At 41.8% G+C, this 20,069-nt stretch overlaps 2 protein-coding genes across 6 annotated transcripts in view; both read right to left on the bottom strand.

Annotated features, from left to right (window-relative positions):
- The window catches only part of LOC106610138 (ena/VASP-like protein), a 167,488-nt gene extending 155,698 nt beyond the window's left edge, over nucleotides 1–11,790 (bottom strand). For both annotated transcript variants that reach the window (XM_045713445.1, XM_045713452.1), the window contains exon 1: nucleotides 11,350–11,790. In XM_045713445.1, coding sequence (XP_045569401.1) covers nucleotides 11,350–11,354 — 5 coding nt within the window. In that variant the 5' untranslated portion in view covers nucleotides 11,355–11,790. The remainder of the gene's footprint in view (nucleotides 1–11,349) is intronic.
- Nucleotides 11,791–12,100: 310 nt separating this feature from the next.
- Nucleotides 12,101–20,069, bottom strand: part of LOC106608927 (echinoderm microtubule-associated protein-like 1) — a 90,085-nt gene continuing 82,116 nt past the window's right edge. For all 4 annotated transcript variants that reach the window (XM_014207439.2, XM_014207284.2, XM_014207194.2 and 1 more), the window contains 9 exons: nucleotides 19,754–19,879; nucleotides 19,513–19,644; nucleotides 19,049–19,116; nucleotides 18,745–18,833; nucleotides 15,695–15,792; nucleotides 15,339–15,426; nucleotides 15,146–15,241; nucleotides 14,405–14,535; nucleotides 12,101–14,294 (listed from right to left, as the gene is read on the bottom strand). In XM_014207439.2, the coding sequence (XP_014062914.1) occupies nucleotides 14,169–14,294; nucleotides 14,405–14,535; nucleotides 15,146–15,241; nucleotides 15,339–15,426; nucleotides 15,695–15,792; nucleotides 18,745–18,833; nucleotides 19,049–19,116; nucleotides 19,513–19,644; nucleotides 19,754–19,879 (954 nt within the window). In that variant the 3' untranslated portion in view covers nucleotides 12,101–14,168. The remainder of the gene's footprint in view (nucleotides 14,295–14,404; nucleotides 14,536–15,145; nucleotides 15,242–15,338; nucleotides 15,427–15,694; nucleotides 15,793–18,744; nucleotides 18,834–19,048; nucleotides 19,117–19,512; nucleotides 19,645–19,753; nucleotides 19,880–20,069) is intronic.

The following is a 20,069-nucleotide window of genomic DNA, read 5'->3' as shown; positions in this document are numbered from 1 at the left end:
TGTGGGAAACTCCCCAAACAAATGGAAGAAGGTACTCTGGTCAGATGAGACTAACACCCCATCCCCATGGTGGTGGCAGCATCATGCTGTGGGGATGTTTTTCATCGGCAGGGACTGGGAAACTGGTCAGAATTGAAGGAATGATGGATTTTGCTAAATACAGGGAAATTCTTGAGGGAAACCTGTTGCAGTCTTCCAGAGATTTGAGACTGGGATGGAGGTTCACCTTCCAGCAGGACATTGACCCTGAGCATACTTCTAAAGCAACACTCGAGTGGTTTAAGGGGAAACATTTAAATGTCTTGGAATGGCCTAGTCAAAGCCCAGACCTCAATCCAATTGAGAATCTGTGGTATGACTTAAAGATTGCTGTACACCAGCGGAACCCATCCAAGTTGAAGGAGCTGGAGCAGTTTTGTCTTGAAGAATGGCCAAAAATCCCAGTGGCTAGATGTGCCAAGCTTATAGAGACATACCAAGAGACTTGCAGCTGTAATTGCTGCAAAAGGTGGCTCTACAAAGCATTTACTTTGGAGGGGTGAATAGTTATGCACGCTCAAGTAGTCTGTTTTTTTGTGTTATTTCTTGTTTGTTTCACACCAAAAAATATTTTGCATCTTCAAAGTGGTAGGCATGTTGTGTAAATCAAATATTACAAACCCCCCAAAAATCTATTTTCATTCCAGGTTGTGAGGCAACAAAATGGTGGATGAAAAGGGGATGAAAACTTTCGCAAGCCACTGTAAGCGCATCGATGACGTCGTCCCCACAGTGACCGTACGTACATACCTAAACCAGAAGCCATGGATAACAGGCAGCATCCGCACTGAGCTAAAGGCTAGAGCTGCTGCTTTCAAGGAGCGGGACTCTAACCCGGAAGCTTATAAGAAATCCTGTGACGAACCATCAAACAGGCAAAGCGTCAATACAGGACTAAGATTGAATCGTACTACACCGGCTCTGACGCTCGTCTGATGTGGCAGGGCTTGCAAACCATTACAGACTACAAAGGGAAGCACAGCCGAGAGCTGCCCAGTGACACAAGCCTACCAGACGAGCTAAACTACTTATATGCTCGCTTCGAGGCAAATAACACTGAAACATGCATGAGAGCACCAGCTGTTCCGGAAGACATGCTCTCCGCAGCCGATGTGAGTAAGACCTTTAAACAGGTCAACATTCACAAGGCCGCAGGGCCAGATGGATTACCAGGACATGTACTGCGAGCATGCGCTGACCAACGGGCAAGTGTCTTCACTGACATTTTCAACCTCTCCCTGTACAAATCTGTAATAGCAACATGTTTTAAGCAGACCACCATAGTGCCTGTGCCCAAGAACACTAAGGTAACCTGCCTAAATGACCCCCGACCCGTAGCACTCACGCCTGTTGCCATGAAGTGATTTGAAAGGCTGGTCATGGCTCACATCAACACCATCATCCCAGAAACCCTAGACCCACTCCAATTTGCATACTGCCCCAACAGATCCACAGATGATGTGATCTGTATTGGACTCCACACTGCCCTTTCCCACCCGGACAAAAGGAACACCTACAGTTGAAGTCGGAAGTTTACATACACCTTAGCCAAATACATTTAAACTCAGTTTTTCACAATTCCTGACATTTAATCCTAGTAAAAATTCCCTGTCTTAGGTCAGATAGGATCGCCACTTTATTTTAAGAATGTGAAATGTCAGAATAATAGTAGAGAGAATGATTTATTTCAGTTTTTATCACATTTATCACTTTCATCACATTCGCAGTGGGTCAGAAGTTTACATACACTCAATTAGTATTTTGTAGAATTGCCTTTAAATTGTTTAACTTGGGTCAAACGTTTCGGGTAGCCGTCCACAAGCTTCCCACAATAAGTTGGGTGAATTTTGGCCCATTCCTCCTGACAGAGCTGGTGTAACTTAGTCAGGTTTGTAGGCCTCCTTGCTCGCACACACTTTTTAATTTCTGCCCAGAAATCTTCTATAGGATTGAGGTCAGGGCTTTGTGATGGCCACTCCAATACCTTGACTTTGTTGTCCTTAAGCCATTTTGACACAACTTTGGAAGTATGCTTGGGGTCATTGTCCATTCAGAAGACCCATTTGCGACCAAGCTTTAACTTCCTGACTGATGTCTTGAGATGTTGCTTCAATATATCCACATAATTTTCCTACCTCATGATGCCATCTATTTTGTGAAGTGCACCAGTCCCTCCTGCAGCAAAGCACCCCCATCACATGATGCTGCCACCCCCGTGCTTCACGGTTGGGATGGTGTTCTTCGGCTTGCAAGCCTCCCCCTTTATCCTCCAAACATAAAGAAGGTCATTATGGCCAAACAGTTCTATTTTTGTTTCATCAGACCAGAGGACATTTCTCCAAAAAGTACGATGTGCAGTTGCAAACCGTAGTCTGGCTTTTTTATGGCGGTTTTGGAGCAGTGGCTTCATCCTTGCAGAGCGGCCTTTCAGGTTATGTCGATAAGGTTATGGTTCAGGTTATGTCGATATGTCGTTTTACTGTGGATATAGATACTTTTGTACCTGTTTCCTCCAGCATCTTCAAAAGGCCTTTGCTGTTGTTCTGGGATTGATTTGCACTTTTCGCACCAAAGTACGTTCATCTCTAGGAGACAGAATAAGTCTCCGTCCTGAGCGGTATGATGGCTGCATGGTCCCATGGTGTTTATACTTGCGTACTATTGTTTGTACAGATGAACGTGGTACCTTCAGGCTTTTGGAAATTGCTCCCAATGATGAACCAGACTTGTGGAGGTCTACAATTGTTTTTCTGAGGTCTTGGCTGATTTCATTTGATTTTCCCATGATGTCAAGCAAAGAGGCACTGAGTTTGAAGGTAGGCCTTGAAATACATTCACAGGTACACCTCCAATTGACTCAAATTATGTTAAATAGCCTATCAGAAGCTTCTAAAGCCTTGACATCATTTTCTGGAATTTTCCAAGCTGTTTAAAGGCACAGTCAACTTAGTGTATGTAAACTTCTGACCCACTGGAATTGTGATACAGAGAATTATAAGTGAAATAATCTCTCTATAAACAATTGTTGGAAAAATTACTTGTGTCATGCACAAAGTAGATGTCCTAACCGACTGGCCAAAACGATAGTTTGTTAACAAGAAATGTGTGGAGTGGTTGAAAAACGAGTTTTAATGACTCCAACCTAAGTGTATGTAAACTTCAGACTTCAACTGTATGTGAGAATTCTATTCATTAACTTCAGCTCAGCATTCAACACCATAGTGCCCTCAAAGCTCATCAATAAGCTAAGGACCTTGGGACTAAACACCTCCATCTGCAACTGGATCCTGGACTTCCTGTCGGGCCGCCCCCAGCTGGTAAGGGTAAGTAACAACACATCCACCACGCTGATCCTCAACACAGGGGCCCCTCAGGGGTGCCTGCTCAGTCTCGTCCTGTACTCCCTGTTCACTCATGATTGCACAGCCAAGCACGAGCCAAACACCATCATTCAATTTGTCGATGACACAACAGCCTGATCACCAACAACAACGAGACAGCCTATAGGGAGGAGGTCAGAGACTGGCCGTGTGGTACCAGGATAACAACCTCTCCCTCAACGTGATCAAGACAAAGGAGATGATTGTGGACTACAGGAAAAAGAGGACCGAGCACACCCCCATTCTCATCAACGGGGCTGCAGTGGAGCAGGTTGAGAGTTTCAAGTTCCTCGGTGTCCACATCACCAACAAACTAACATGGTCCAAGCACACCAAGACAGTCGTGAAGAGGGCACGAAAAAACCTATTCCCCCTCAGGAGACTGAAAAGATTTGGCATGGGCCCTCAGATCCTCAAAAGGTTTTACAGCTGCACCATCGAGAGCATCCTGACTGGTTGCATCACGACTGGTTGCATCACTACCTGGTATGGCAACTTCTCGGCCTCCGACCGCAAGGCACTACAGAGGGTAGTGCGAATGACCCAGTACATCACTGGGGCCAAGTTTCCTGCCATCCAGCACCTCTATACCAGGCGGTGTCAGAGGAAGGCCCTAAAAATTGTTAAAGACTCCAGCCACCCTAGTCATAGACTGTTCTCTCTGCTCCCGCGCCGCAAGCGGTACCGGAGCGCCAAGTCTTGGTCCAAGAGGCTTCTAAACAGCTTCTACCCCCAAGCCATAAGACTCCTGAACATCTAGTCAAATGGCTACCCAGACTATTTGCATTGTCCCCCCCTCCCCCTCTTTACTCCACTGCTACTCTCTGTTATCATCTATGCATAGTCACTTTAATAACTGTACCTACATGTACATACTACCTCAACCGACCGGTGACCCCGCACATTGACTCTGTATCAGTACCCCCCTGTATATAGTCTCACTATTGTAATTTTACTGTTGCTCTTTAATTACTTGTTACTTTTATCTCTTATTATTTTTTGAAACTGCATTGTTGGTTAGAGGCTCGTAAGTAAGCATTTCACTGTAAGGCCTATTGACTAATACAATTTGATTTGATTTGAGAGTCAGATCTGGGACCAGGCGAACAGCAAGATGGGAACTTGTAAAAATGTTTATTGGAGACACTGTCCCTCACACATGCACATATTTCAGATAAGGGCTCTGTTCAATACGCATCACAGAAGTTCAGCTTCACTGGATGATTGAAATTAAAAAATGTAATTTAAATGTTCCATTGTTAGCCAGCATTCACGGTAAATGCTGCAGATGTCGGCTAAATTGGAAATTACCTTTACATTTCTATCACTTCACAGACTGAATAGATCCCCTAATGAGGCTGCCTCCACTCCCTCCTTCACATTTATATCGCAGAATCTGTAACGCTTCAGCTTTACAGACTGAATAGAGCTCTTAGTCGTCTTTTAACTAAAATAGCTACGCGGTTTAATCACATTTTTGTCATTTCATTGTTCTTAGTTATTGCCAAATAAACTAAAACTTTGATAATTTAATATGGATCAGCAGGTTTTTCCTGACTTTCACTTGACCTACATGTCACTGCTCAGCTCCTCCTCTTCAAGTGTTATTGCAGTTATTTATGTCATCGTTTGTTAAGGGAATTCTTCCTCAAACGGGGTTTCAATAATAGACCAATAAGCTACTTTACATCAGAACAAGGTGTCGAAAACCAAGAGCATTAACTCAGCTCTGCAAAGGAGCCTAATGTAGGGTTTAAGTTTACTCATTGAACAGTATATATGGGGACGGCTACTACAATGAAACAATATGCTTGTGGGAATCTATAGTCAAACAGACAGCCAGATAGGACCCAAACCGGGGTGTATTGGGTATGTTCTGATGATGAGCTTGACACACACACACACACACACACACACACACACACACACACACACACACACACACACACACACACACACACACACACACACACACACACTGAGTATACAAAACATTAGGAACACCTGCTCTTTCCATGACAGACTGACCAGGTGAATCCAGGTGAAAGCTATGATCCCTTACTGATGTCACCTGTTACATCCACTTCAAATCAGTGTAGATGAAGGGGAGGAGACAGGTTAAAGAAGGATTTTTAAGCCTTGAGACAACTGAAACATGGATTGTGTATTCCATGCCGTCCCTAGGAGGGGTGTGTCACTTGAGTGGGTTGAGTCACTGACGAGATCTTCCTGTCCGGTTTGGCGCTCCCTTCGGGTTTGTGCCGTGGAGGAGATCTTCGTGGGCTATACACGGCCTTGTCTCAGGTTAGTAAGTTGGTGGTGTGGGGGCTGTGCTTTGGCAAAGTGGGTGGGGTTATATCCTGTCTGGTTGGCCCTGTCCGGGGGTATCGTGTCTCCCGACCCCTCCTGTCTCAGCCTCCAGTATTTATGCTGCAATAGTTTGTGTCGGGGGGCTAGGGTCAGTCTGTTATATCTGGAGTATTTGTCCTGTCTTATCCGGTATCCTGTGTGAATTTAAGTATGCTCTCTCTAATTCTCTCCCTTTCTCTCTTTCTGTATAGCACTTTGTGACATTGGCTGATGTAAAAGGGGCTTTCATTTGATTGAATTTGATTGTATGTGTTGCCATTCAGAGGGTGAATGAGCAAGACTAAATATTTAAGTTACTTTCAAAGGGGTATGGTGGTAGATGTCAGGCGCACCGGTTTGTGTCAAGAACTGCAACGCTGCTGGGTGTTTCACGCTCAACAATTTCCCGTGTGTGTCAAGAATGGTTCACCACCCAAAGGACATCCAGCCAACTTGACACAGCTGTGGGAAGCATTGGAGTCAACACGGGCCAGTATCCCTGTGCCAAGCTTTCAACACCTTGTAGAGTCCATGCCCCAACGGATTGAGGCTGTTCTGGGGGGAAAATAGGGGAGGTGCAACTCAATATTAGAAAAGGTGTTCCAAATGTTTTCTATACTCAGTGTATATATACACACACACATACACACAGACTGCAAAGAACATGCCAAATACGGATTACTTTTATTTTCTAGAGCTGAGATTTAGTCACTTCATTCTACATGGTTGGTTGGTCTGGTTTCGTAGTGAGCATACAAGAAGCAGACTGTTTCTTCATCAATAAACTGCAGAGGACATCTTAGTGGAATGTGATGAATATGATAGCGCTAGAGCTCGTTGAGCTGTATCACACAAACCATCACTGATCTGAGAAGCCTGCAGAAAAAACGCGGAACTCAGGATTTTCATAGTGTACCTTTTCTTTCGGTGGATGAGTCACTGCGGCAATCGTGCTTACGTTTCCCCAGGAGATTTCTCCATATGCAATGACTGAGTATGGCTGGCAGGGACAATACAGATGAATCATAGCATGATAAAAACACTTACGCTAAAGCTATAAATAGCCCTGCATAGGGAAGTTGTGGGATTGCAGTGGCTGCAATCGAAGCACTGAGGTTGAATAAATCATTTAATTGAACGCGTTCCCCGGTTTCCAGTCACCTTATGTCCTTCTGATGATTTAAGGCTTCCCTTTAACACTCCCCTTTCACTTCCTGACTGAGAGAACAGCCAGAGACAGGCTACAGAACACACAGAGAGCTTCTAAGAGCAAGATATAGGACACACAAACATTCATTCCGGCAGGTAGCCTATTGGTTAGAGCATTGGGCCTGTAACCGAAAGGTTGCTAGATCGAATCCCCGAGCTGACAAGGTAAAAATCTGTCACTCTGCCCCTGAACAAGGCAGTTAACCCACTGTTCCTAGGCTGTCATTGTAAATAATAATTTGTTCTTAACTGACTTGCCTAGTAAAAGTAAAATATATACAAAAAAAATCCCTTTATGCAATGAGGCAATATATGAATCCTACAGTACGCTGTGTACAAAACATTATGAACACCTTTCATAATATTGAGTTACACCCCCAACCCCCCCCCCAAAATGTATGTGGGGATGTATCCTTGGCACAGTGTAAAAGGCAGATCTGGGACCAGGCGAACAGCATGATGGGAACTTGTAAAAATGTTCCTTGGCGACACGGTCACTCACACATGCACATATTTTAGATAAGGGCTCTGTTCAATACGCATCCCGGAAGTTCAGCTTCACAGGATGATTAAAATATAAAGGCAATGTTCCATCGTTAGCAGAGACAGCATTCACGGTAAATGCTGCATATGTCGGCTCAATCGGAAATTACCTTTACATTTCTATCACTTCACAGACTGAATAGATCCCCTAATGAGGCTGCCTCCACTCCCTCCTTTACATGTACATATCATAATCTATAACGCTTCAGCTTTACAGACTGAATAGAGCTCTTAGTCGTCTTTTAACTAAAATAGCTACTCGATTTAATCACATTTTGATGACATGGGGATATATCCGTGGCACAGTGTAAAACTGTTCTGTGTAGTGTGTATACAAGATATAGCTACAGATGTAGGATCTTAATTTGATCAGTCTTTTGTTGCTGAGAATTTTCCTGCACCACAGGACATGTAGATGAGCTTTGTGATTTAAAGAAATTCACTGAAAACCCACACTAACATGTTACTGAAAACACACACTAACACGCGTTACTGAAAACACACACTAACACACGTTACTGAAAACACACACTAACATGTTACTGAAAACACACACTAACACGTGTTACTGAAAACACACACTAACACGTGTTACTGAAAACACACACTAACACGTGTTACTGAAAACACACACTAACACGCGTTACTGAAAACACATACTGACACACGTTACTGAAAACACACACTAACACATGTTACTGAAAACACACACTAACACATGTTACTGAAAACACACACTAACACGTGTTACTGAAAACACACACTAACACGTGTTACTGAAAACACACACTAACACGTGTTACTGAAAACACACACTGACACACATGTTACTGAAAACACACACTAACACACGTTACTGAAAACACACACTAACACATGTTACTGAAAACACACACTAACACATGTTACTGAAAACACACACTAACACACGTTACTGAAAACACACACTTACACACGTTACTGAAAACACACACTGACACACATGTTACTGAAAACACACACTAACACGTGTTACTGAAAACACACACTAACACGTGTTACTGAAAACACACACTGACACTCATGTTACTGAAAACACACACTAACACACGTTACTAAAAACACACACTGACACATGTTACTGAAAACATGTGTTACTGAAAACACACACTAACACACGTTAATGAAACACACACACTAACACACGTTACTAAAAACACACACTGACACACATGTTCATGAAAATACACACTGACACACGTTACTGAAAACACATGTTACTGAAAACACACGTTACTGAAAATACACACTAACACACGTTACTGAAAACCCACACTAACACACGTTACTGAAAACCCACACTAACACATGTTACTGAAAACACACACTTACACACGTTACTGAAAACACACACTAACACGTTACTGAAAACCCACACTAACGCACGTTAATGAAAATACACACTAACACATGTTACTGAAAACCCACACTAACACATGTTACTGAAAACACACACTGACACACGTTACTGAAAACACACACTAACACGTTACTGAAAACCCACACTAACACACATGAATGAAAATACACACTAACACACGTTTATATTAAGAGTATTGCACTTTTCATGTAGCCTACTTTTGGCCAGCTAATAGCCTAATCAGCCATCAACATTATGGTCTAAACATTGAAATCCTATTGCTGCAGGATTATTTTGCTGTGACAATATAGGTTAAATTAAGATCCTCCATCTGTATCTCTCTAATTCATAATTTGGGGTAAATGGGAAAATGAGCCTTAGGCCTACAACAGCAGCACGGCGGTGCTAAACATGGTTCTAACAAAGTGTGTGTGTGTGTGTGTGTGTGTGTGTGTGTGTGTGTGTGTGTGTGTGTGTGTGTGTGTGTGTGTGTGTGTGTGTGTGTGTGTGTGTGTGTGTGTGTACACTGGTAATAGACTCATAGCTACCAGTGTTTAATAGACTGATGTACTTGGTGAGAATATAACATTTGGCGGCTGTACCACGTCAGGGTGTTGGAACATGAAGCCATTACCATCTATACAGCCCTGTACCACGTTATGGTGTGGAAACATGAAGCCATTACCATCTATACAGCCCTGTACCACGTTATGGTGTGGAAACATGAAGCCATTACCATCTATACAGCCCTGTACCACATTATGGTGTGGGGACATGAAGCCATTACCATCTATACAGCCCTGTACCACGTTATGGTGTGGGGACATGAAGCCATTACCATCTATACAGCCCTGTACCACGTTATGGTGTGGAAACATGAAGCCATTACCATCTATACAGCCCTGTACCACATTATGGTGTGGAAACATGAAGCCATTACCATCTATACAGCCCTGTACCACATTATGGTGTGGAAACATGAAGCTATTACCATCTATACAGCCCTGTACCACGTTATGGTGTGGAAACATGAAGCCATTACCATCTATACAGCCCTGTACCACATTATGGTGTGGAAACATGAATCCATTACCATCTATACAGCCCTGTACCACATTATGGTGTGGAAACATGAAGCCATTACCATCTATACAGCCCTGTACCACGTTATGGTGTGGAAACATGAAGCCATTACTCTCTATACAGCTCATACACAGCCATATAGCAACACTGTCCCCATGAAGACAATCACATGTGCAACCACAAATAGTTCCCACCCAAAACAGCGCTCTGCTGATGAGCTAATAACAAAGAGTATAGGCCAAGGACCTACACCTATATCTATCTGTCAGAGAAAATGCAAAAACTCCTTCAAATTTTTGCAGACACTCCTATCCAGAGCAATTAGGGTTAAATGCCTTGCTCAAGTACAAATCAACAGATTTTTCACCTAGTCAGCTTGGGGATTCAAACCAGCAACCTTCCAATTACTGCCTAAAGGCTCTTAACCACTAAGCTACCAAATTATTGTTTTGGATTTGACAGCTTGTCGGAGGCAGACAAAGTGAATGCACAAATAGAATCTGCAAAGACTCCCTACTGTATTTCTTCGTATTCAGGTAGGCTGTTCAGGCCTTAGTGTAGGCCTATAGGAAGCTAAATAACAACAGAACCGAAGCTCCCAAAATACAATTGACCCGCAGGGCACAGGATTTATTTGACACTTAGGCCTGGTCATTTTCAACACACAAAGGCCATAACCTTACAATATTCCTCCTCCGCCCATGAAAGAACTGTGAGCTGAGAACTGTCATTTGTCTGTCAGAGCTCCCAGTCAGTCTTTTGTCTTTGCTATTTTGTAGGCGTGTTGTTGTTGCTGACTGATCTCCCATAATGATGCAGCTAGATCAGTCAATAACCGGCTAAGTATATGGCCTGTACAGGAATATGTGTGTTTGTGTGTTTGTGTGTGTGTGGGGGGTCTCGTTTCCATGACAACATTGCTATTAAATGCAGGCCATCCAATAAAGGAAATGGATAGGTGTGTACAGAATGATAATTAAAAGAATAGAGTAGAAGGAAAAACACATGGATTCTATAGTTCTATATTCTGTATTTTTCTATAGAATACCCTACCCATGGCATTTTTACGGGTTTATTGTGGCTGTGATCCTTCACAAATAACTGATTTGTCTATTGTGTAAATTCTATAATGCATACACGAGGACACACATGTACATTACATGGATATTACTGTATAAAAGTAGTATACCATGCTGTGATTAGGCCTTTTCATATATAATATTTCGTCTAGATTTCGTCTAGATATTTCGTCTAGATCGTGAATTTATTCACATCCACATTATTATAAAGGCAACCGTCTGACAAATGACGCGGCTTTGCAAACCCAACACATGCTCAATTGCTTACCTCATTTTTTCTCCTGTTCAATTAGACGATGACATGAAGAAATTGACATCTACCGGTTTTTCCCTCTCAGACCGTTTGTAAAGCAGAATGTTCTAATTCAATATAACTAAAAGATCATACGCCAATGTTCACCAATTATGTATGGCTGTCGGCAATGCAGTCAGTCTGATGCTGAAATACAATGCGCGGACCCGAACGTTCTCTCTTTCTCTCTCAAAATCTTTGCACTCCGTTTATTTTCATGCATCCTTAATTCCATGTTCAAATGATGGTCGTGGTTGTCTCAAGAAGACGGGGGATTGTGGCTGACAGCAGCCTCCGAGTTGCCATATTTCCACCGTATTCGTGGTGTTTTGGCAAGGTGGAGATTTTATAAAATAGTTGACCACAGAATGCAACCGGTCCAGTGCTGCCCGCTTGAGACGACCGCCTATAACAGCATCATCTCGCTCTCTATCAGAACAATGGAATTATATAAGTCACTTATAATAGTCTACCCAGCCTAAATTGCATTTATATCACACCTTTTCTTTCCCAATCATTACATCATTTCAACACACCCAAAATAAACTGGAATTTCAAAATGTCAAATAAAAAAAGATGAGAAAAAAAAGTCAGTCTCAAAGATTTGAAGGAATTTCAGTCTTTACTGTACTGTGGAAAAACTAAAACATTTTACATTCCCTCTGAATGGTTGTGTTCTGCGTCAGTTTTCATACACTCAAACAAAGACCCAAACAAGGACAGCAACTTATTGTTTTAATACATTTTTATTAGAAAATTATTCCATCATGGTTACATTGTTATGGTCACATGTCAAACATCTGCATATATCCAATCATTATGTTTGGTGCTGAAAAAACAGGGCTACATTCAGGAGGCAAACGTTTCAGAATGTTGCTGATAGAAATGTAATGAATAGTGCTGATGCGATTCTTTATCCTACATGTCAGAAAGGTCTGATTGTTCTCTACATAATATATTTCTCGCTGAACGTTCCATAATATTGTGCTCTGCTGAATGCAGCCCAGGTATAACCAATGTCATGCATGCCCTGGAAACCTTTAAAAATCACTTTGTATTACTAGAAAACAAACCCCCAGATGAAGGACCAGTTCGGTCCAGACATTACCAGTGTGGTACAGATCACTCTTGGTGTGATTACTTTTGCCCGGGTGTGAGAAAGATTTCAATATGCATGACATGTTTTGTTCATGAATATTCCAAGTAAACAAGCAGCAGGAGTCAAGGTCAGTATGGTAGCTAAGTCACAGGTTTAAGAGAGATATCTCTCCTTTAAGCCTTGGAGTGATTAAAAACGGCTGTAAATATCACAGAGTGGACCTTTAATAAGCCTTGTAGTAGTGATTCCTTGCAGGTGGCAGAAAGTACGGTAGCATTACCAAGCCGAACCGAGCTGTACTGAGCTAGCCTGGTTACACTTCCACCATAGTTGTCGGAGCCATGCTGAAAAGGACCAAGTGAAAAGATAATATCAAGCCAGCCCGGTATGGTTTGGTTCGGCAGTATAGTGTGACATGGGTGTTGCAGAGGAAACAATTACAGTGCAATGGTCTGATTAGTACAAACCTCTTATTTACAGATCTAGTTTGAGACAGGAAGAGAAGGGAGACTCAGGAAGGAAGTGACCTCGGCAGCAGACGATATTTAACAGTGTAGTCCAAATATGTTTGAAACAGAGGAGGCTGGTGGGAGGAGCTATAGGAGGCCAGGCTCAATGTAAAGACCGGAATGGAATGAATGGAACGGTATCAAAAACATATCGAAACCACAAACATGGAATCCTCATTAGACTCCATTCCATTAATTCTATTCCAGCCATTACAATGAGCCTGTCCTCCTATAGCTCCTCCCACCAGCCTCTTGAAACAGAGTTCAACTTCAGCTCTGTCAAGCACAGAATAGCCTCCCAAAATGATGCTTTTCAACAGGTGTAAATAATAATTGATTATTCATTGAAATATTTATGTATTTGTTTTTAAAGGGCTCTTTGAAATGCCGGTGTGATACTTTACCATGTTACAGTTTGCAGAGTAATGAAGTCGTTGCAATACCTCAGGAAGCCAGACGATGTCAGTAGAGAGTTTAAAATTGTCATATTTCTATGTAGTCTCAGAATTCGTCTATCCATTGCACACTTGGCCTAGCAACCAACTGCCTGTGGTAAACCTGCTGCATTCATTGTAAAAAACACATCACATGATGAAATATTGTGTAATCATAGGAGTGTATGTTATTTTACTCTCTATCAGCATCAGTTGGAACCATATGTATGTGCTTTCTGTATAGACCAAATGCCCCTCATCAGTAGAAATCTTTCTTTGTCTTTCCAAGGCGGAGTGGTATCTGTAGTAGGCCAGAGAGGCTACCATAATGGCATAGGGAAGACACTCAACTCCTACTTTTCTATTGGTTTCCTGAGCTGTGAAATATACAAAGCAAAGGAGAAAGACGGAACGATAAAAAACAAAACAATAGGTACTGCCTGTTGTATCTTCCTTTTGTTGCGATGATCTTGCCCCCCCCCAACCCATCCACCCACCCATGACCCGCCCCGCCCTCCAACAATCCAATCCTATGAACTAACCTAGGATCAGCTTGTCCTGCCCAAATCCTATCCTAAACTATTAATGGGAGAAACGCAAAACTAGGGGCGGGTCTAGGTGCAACTTCCTCCTACTCCAATAAGCTCATTGGGATCCATATACAGGAAAGCCTCTGGGGGTGCATCCCTTCCCTTCCCCACCCTACCCAGATCCATAAAGAAACTGCATGTTTGTTGCCCCAAAATGTCTGCCTCACACTATTCGCCACTGCATGACGCTCATGTCCTTGCCCCCGGTGGAAACCAGGCAACTGTCGTCAAACAGGAAGTTCACATTGGTCACATGACTGCTGTGTCCGCCATAGACATGACTGGGAGCCTGAAAGGAGAACAAAAAAAATCTATCAAACAAAATGCAGCCAATGGGCTCATGTAATCTTCACAGGCTCTTCTCAATGTATATATTTAACGGATTTTTTAAAATCTTACCCGGAATTGACAGCAGGGGTATGAGAAAAGGCAGACTTTTCCAAAGTCGTCTCCTGTGACAAGCAGCTGCTTCTCATTAGATCTGGAGACTGCGTTGATGTCAGTCCCGTCAGAGCCATCAGGCCATAACCCTGTGGACCAGAGTTATAGTATTGGTCCCATTATGTTATATTCTCCTATCCCTGGCCATACGGTCACACATCCAGCCCAATTATTGGCAAAAGAGCTGATCTGACTGGTCAAAAGACCAGTTAGTGGTGAAAAGATCAGAATTGGGCTGCCTGTTTAAATGCAGCCTGTGTCCAGCAAATAGATTCTCCAGCTGCTTCAACAAATAGATTATTCAGCTGCTTCAACAAATAGATTCTCTAGCTGCTTCAACAAATAGATTCTCCTGCTGCTTCAACAAATAGATTCTCCTGCTGCTTCAACAAATAGATTCTCCTGCTGCTTCAACAAATAGATTCTCCAGCTGCTTCAACAAATAGATTCTCCAGCTGCTTCAACAAATAGATTCTCCTGCTGCTTCAACAAATAGATTCTCCTGCTGCTTCAACAAATAGATTCTCCAGCTGCTTCAACAAATATATTCTCCAGCTGCTTCAACAAATAGATTCTCCAGCTGCTTCAATAAATACATGCTCTAGCTGCTTCAACAAATAGATTCTTTAGCTGCTTCAACAAATAGATTATTTAGCTGCTTCAACAAATAGATTCTCATGCTTCTTCAACATTGCTCACCAAAGACTTGGAAGCCCAGGGTGCAGGTGGAGGTGGCCCAGGGGATGTCCCGCGTGGTCTCCACACTCACCACCTGTTTACACACAGACGGGATCCCTGGAACGACATACAGCTGATTGAAACGGGGAGGTGCTACCTGAACTTGTCCAATAAGAACACAGATTTTCATTTCAATGAACATAACAGTACTTACAATAGAGTATCTCATAGTCTCCTGAGTTGGACACCAGGTACTGAGAGTCCACTGACCAGTCCAGATGGGTGATGAAGCTGGAGTGGCCCTGAGAGACAGAGAGAGACAGAGAGAGAGAGAGAGAGAGAGAGAGAGAGAGAGAGAGAGAGAGAGAGAGAGAGAGAGAGAGAGAGAGAGAGAGAGAGAGAGAGAGAGAGAGAGAGAGAGAGAGAGAGAGAGAGAGAGAATGGGAATCAGCTATAGTCGGATGGCTAAACCGTAATGCACTACGTCATAAGTGCTCATAATTTAGCATGTCCTCCTGGTTTGAGGCTGAGAGGATGAGGGGGTAGGTCCTAAATATAAAAGGTGCTCACCGAGCACTTTCCCAATCTGCTGTACTTCCTGCCACTCTCCCCCACTACGTAGATATAGATGTAGTTATCGTGAGAGCCGATCGCCAGGAAATTACCATCTAGGAATAAGGACAGGAGACTAGGTTAAAACAGATAACATGGCCTGCATCAGTATTACAATATGGTCTGTATCAGTATCACAGTCAACCTGTAAATGTTAGGATTTTCTCATAGTAGGCCTACTGTAGACCTCTTGGTATCACTTCGCAGCAGAGGGATTATAATGCATTATGATGCAGCTATAAAGAATTATAAGTATGGCACTCTTATATTTTCTTACAACCATCTGATAATGATCCTGACTAAATAATAGCCGTTTACTGATCCTGACTAAATAACAGCCATTTAACAATCCTGACTAAATAACAGCCATTTAACAATCCTGACTAAATAACAGCCATTTACTAATCCTGACTAAATAACAGCCATTTAACAATCCTGACTAAATAACAGCCATTTAACAATCCTGACTAAATAACAGCCATTTACTGATCCTGACTAAATAACAGCCATTTAATGATCCTGACTAAATAACAGCCATTTACTGATCCTGACTAAATAACAGCCATTTACTGATCCTGACTAAATAACAGCCATTTACTGATCCTGACTAAATAACAGCCATTTACTGATCCTGACTAAATAACAGCCATTTACTGATCCTGACTAAATAACAGCCATTTAACGATCCTGACTAAATAACAGCCATTTAATGATCCTGACTAAATAACAGCCATTTACTGATCCTGACTAAATAACAGCCATTTACTGATCCTGACTAAATAACAGCCATTTACTGATCCTGACTAAATAACAGCCATTTACTGATCCTGACTAAATAACAGCCATTTAACGATCCTGACTAAATAACAGCCATTTAATGATCCTGACTAAATAACAGCCATTTACTGATCCTGACTAAATAACAGCCATTTACTGATCCTGACTAAATAACAGCCATTTAACGATCCTGACTAAATAACAGCCATTTACTGATCCTGACTAAATAACAGCCATTTACTGATCCTGACTAAATAACAGCCATTTACTGATCCTGAATAAATAACAGCCATTTACTGATCCTGACTAAATAACAGCCATTTACTGATCCTGACTAAATAACAGCCATTTACTGATCCTGACTAAATAACAGCCATTTACTGATCCTGACTAAATAACAGCCATTTAACAATCCTGACTAAATAACAGCCATTTACTGATCCTGACTAAATAACAGCCATTTACTGATCCTGACTAAATAACAGCCATTTACTGATCCTGACTAAATAACAGCCATTTACTGATCCTGAATAAATAACAGCCATTTACTGATCCTGACTAAATAACAGCCATTTACTGATCCTGACTAAATAACAGCCATTTACTGATCCTGACTAAATAACAGCCATTTAATGATCCTGACTAAATAACAGCCATTTACTGATCCTGACTAAATAACAGCCATTTACTGATCCTGACTAAATAACAGCCATTTACTGATCCTGACTAAAGAACAGCCATTTACTGATCCTGACTAAATAACAGCCATTTACTGATCCTGACTAAATAACAGCCATTTAATGATCCTGACTAAATAACAGCCATTTACTGATCCTGACTAAATAACAGCCATTTACTGATCCTGACTAAATAACAGCCATTTACTGATCCTGACTAAATAACAGCCATTTACTGATCCTGACTAAATAACAGCCATTTAACGATCCTGACTAAATAACAGCCATTTACTGATCCTGACTAAATAACAGCCATTTACTGATCCTGACTAAATAACAGCCATTTAACGATCCTGACTAAATAACAGCCATTTACTGATCCTGACTAAATAACAGCCATTTACTGATCCTGACTAAATAACAGCCATTTACTGATCCTGACTAAATAACAGCCATTTACTGATCCTGACTAAATAACAGCCATTTACTGATCCTGACTAAATAACAGACATTTACTGATCCTGACTAAATAACAGACATTTACTGATCCTGACTAAATAACAGCCATTTACTGATCCTGACTAAATAACAGCCATTTACTGATCCTGACTAAATAACAGCCATTTAATGATCCTGACTAAATAACAGCCATTTACTGATCCTGACTAAATAACAGCCATTTACTGATCCTGACTAAATAACAGCCATTTACTGATCCTGACTAAATAACAGCCATTTACTGATCCTGACTAAATAACAGCCATTTAACGATCCTGACTAAATAACAGCCATTTACTGATCCTGACTAAATAACAGCCATTTACTGATCCTGACTAAATAACAGCCATTTAACGATCCTGACTAAATAACAGCCATTTACTGATCCTGACTAAATAACAGCCATTTACTGATCCTGACTAAATAACAGCCATTTACTGATCCTGACTAAATAACAGCCATTTACTGATCCTGACTAAATAACAGCCATTTACTGATCCTGACTAAATAACAGCCATTTACTGATCCTGACTAAATAACAGCCATTTAATGATCCTGACTAAATAACAGCCATTTACTGATCCTGACTAAATAACAGCCATTTACTGATCCTGACTAAATAACAGCCATTTACTGATCCTGACTAAATAACAGCCATTTAACACTCCTGACTAAATAACAGCCATTTAACAATCCTGACTAAATAACAGCCATTTAACAATCCTGACTAAATAACAGCCATTTACTGATCCTGACTAAATAACAACCATTTAACAATCCTGACTAAAGAACAGACATTTACTGATCATGACTAAATAACAGACATTTACTGATCCTGACTAAATAACAGCCATTTAACAATCCTGACTAAATAACAGCCATTTACTGATCCTGACTAAATAACAGCCATTTAACAATCCTGACTAAAGAACAGCCATTTTAATTTAAAAGATGTACTATGAATATTCATCCTTATAATGAGTCATAATAAAGTGTCATACATGCTCATAACAAGTAGCCTAATAAAGCATCATAAGAGCCTATAGGAGCCCTTACCTGGAGAAAAGCGGATAACAGACAGCTGTTCATTCCCATCTGTGTGCACCGTGACTAGATCCTTAGAGTCGGTATCCAGCACCAGCCACCTGTGTGACGAAAGATACCCATCTTGTCATTATCAAAAGTATACTAACACATCACATATCTCCTGTAATTTCACAAAGTCCACTTTGAGATTCCTATCGTCATTAAAAACACTATAGAAATGACGTGTTGTTGTTATTATTATTATGGGCAGGTCTCTATGGCTTTTGTGATGGAATTGGCATGGTACGATTCTCCTCAAGCTCTACGCTGTCACCTGCCGGTCTGCGTTCCTATAGCAACCACTGCTCCAGAGGGATGGAATCCAGCAGACTGGGCCGCGTCCTACACATGAAAGAAAACAAAAGGAAGTTTCATGTCAATGCTGCATCCTGAAACATTTACCACACCCAAATAACCAGCCTCAGTGAAGAACTAATACAACACAAAGAGACTGAAGTTTTTTGGAGATGTATAAACTCAAAGTCTTGAGATAATTAACCTACGCTTTCCTCCGCTATCTTAGAACTAGGACGCAGACTGAGTTTTTCCTGAAGCAGGTCATGTGGTCAGATAAGGCCAACCCCCAACATATTTGGCGTGACGTCATTGCTGGCTATACAGCATAAACAGATCTGTGACCAAGCTAAGCTCGTGGCCCTTCTACTCATACAGTTATCTGAGTGTAATGTGTGAGGCTCAGGGTTGTCCCCAGGGGGCGCTGTCTGTCTGTCCGTCTACCTCCATAGTCTTGGTCCAGACAGGCTGATGTGAGGAGGAGTCCCACAGGCTGACGTGCTTGTCGTAACCACAGGTGAGGAAGTGAGGTTTCCATGGGTGCACGGCCAACCCCCACAGCTCATCTGTGTGACCCTGGAGAAGTTAGGGAGGCCAGTTAGCATAGGATAATTTAACAGCTACATCTTTCGAAATTTTAGGTTTAATGTCTGCATGAACTAGAATGTCAGATAATTGTACCCACTTGAGTGATGGGGTTAAATTCGCCATATAAACTGCCCTGTAGAACATAGTTCCTGGTGGTCCCAATAAGCACACTCTCCCCTTTGCCCTCGGCAACAGTCCGGATAGGACCAAATAATTCAGGAACCTGGGAAAAGGTGGGAAAATAAATAATATTATTCATATCAACGGTAAGCTTCCTGCCACAGTGGATGTGAGGGTTGTTTACTCTGTCTTTTCATTGTTTCATATCACAGATGGCTGAGTGAGTGTGTGTGTGTGTGTGGGGGGGGGGGCATGGACATTGGAAAACAGAGCATTGTTTGCATTGTACAAAT

This window comes from Salmo salar, chromosome ssa01 (genome assembly GCF_905237065.1).
Source record: "Salmo salar chromosome ssa01, Ssal_v3.1, whole genome shotgun sequence".
NCBI classification, from domain to species: domain Eukaryota; kingdom Metazoa; phylum Chordata; class Actinopteri; order Salmoniformes; family Salmonidae; genus Salmo; species Salmo salar.
This window is presented reverse-complemented; position numbering and strand designations above follow the sequence as displayed.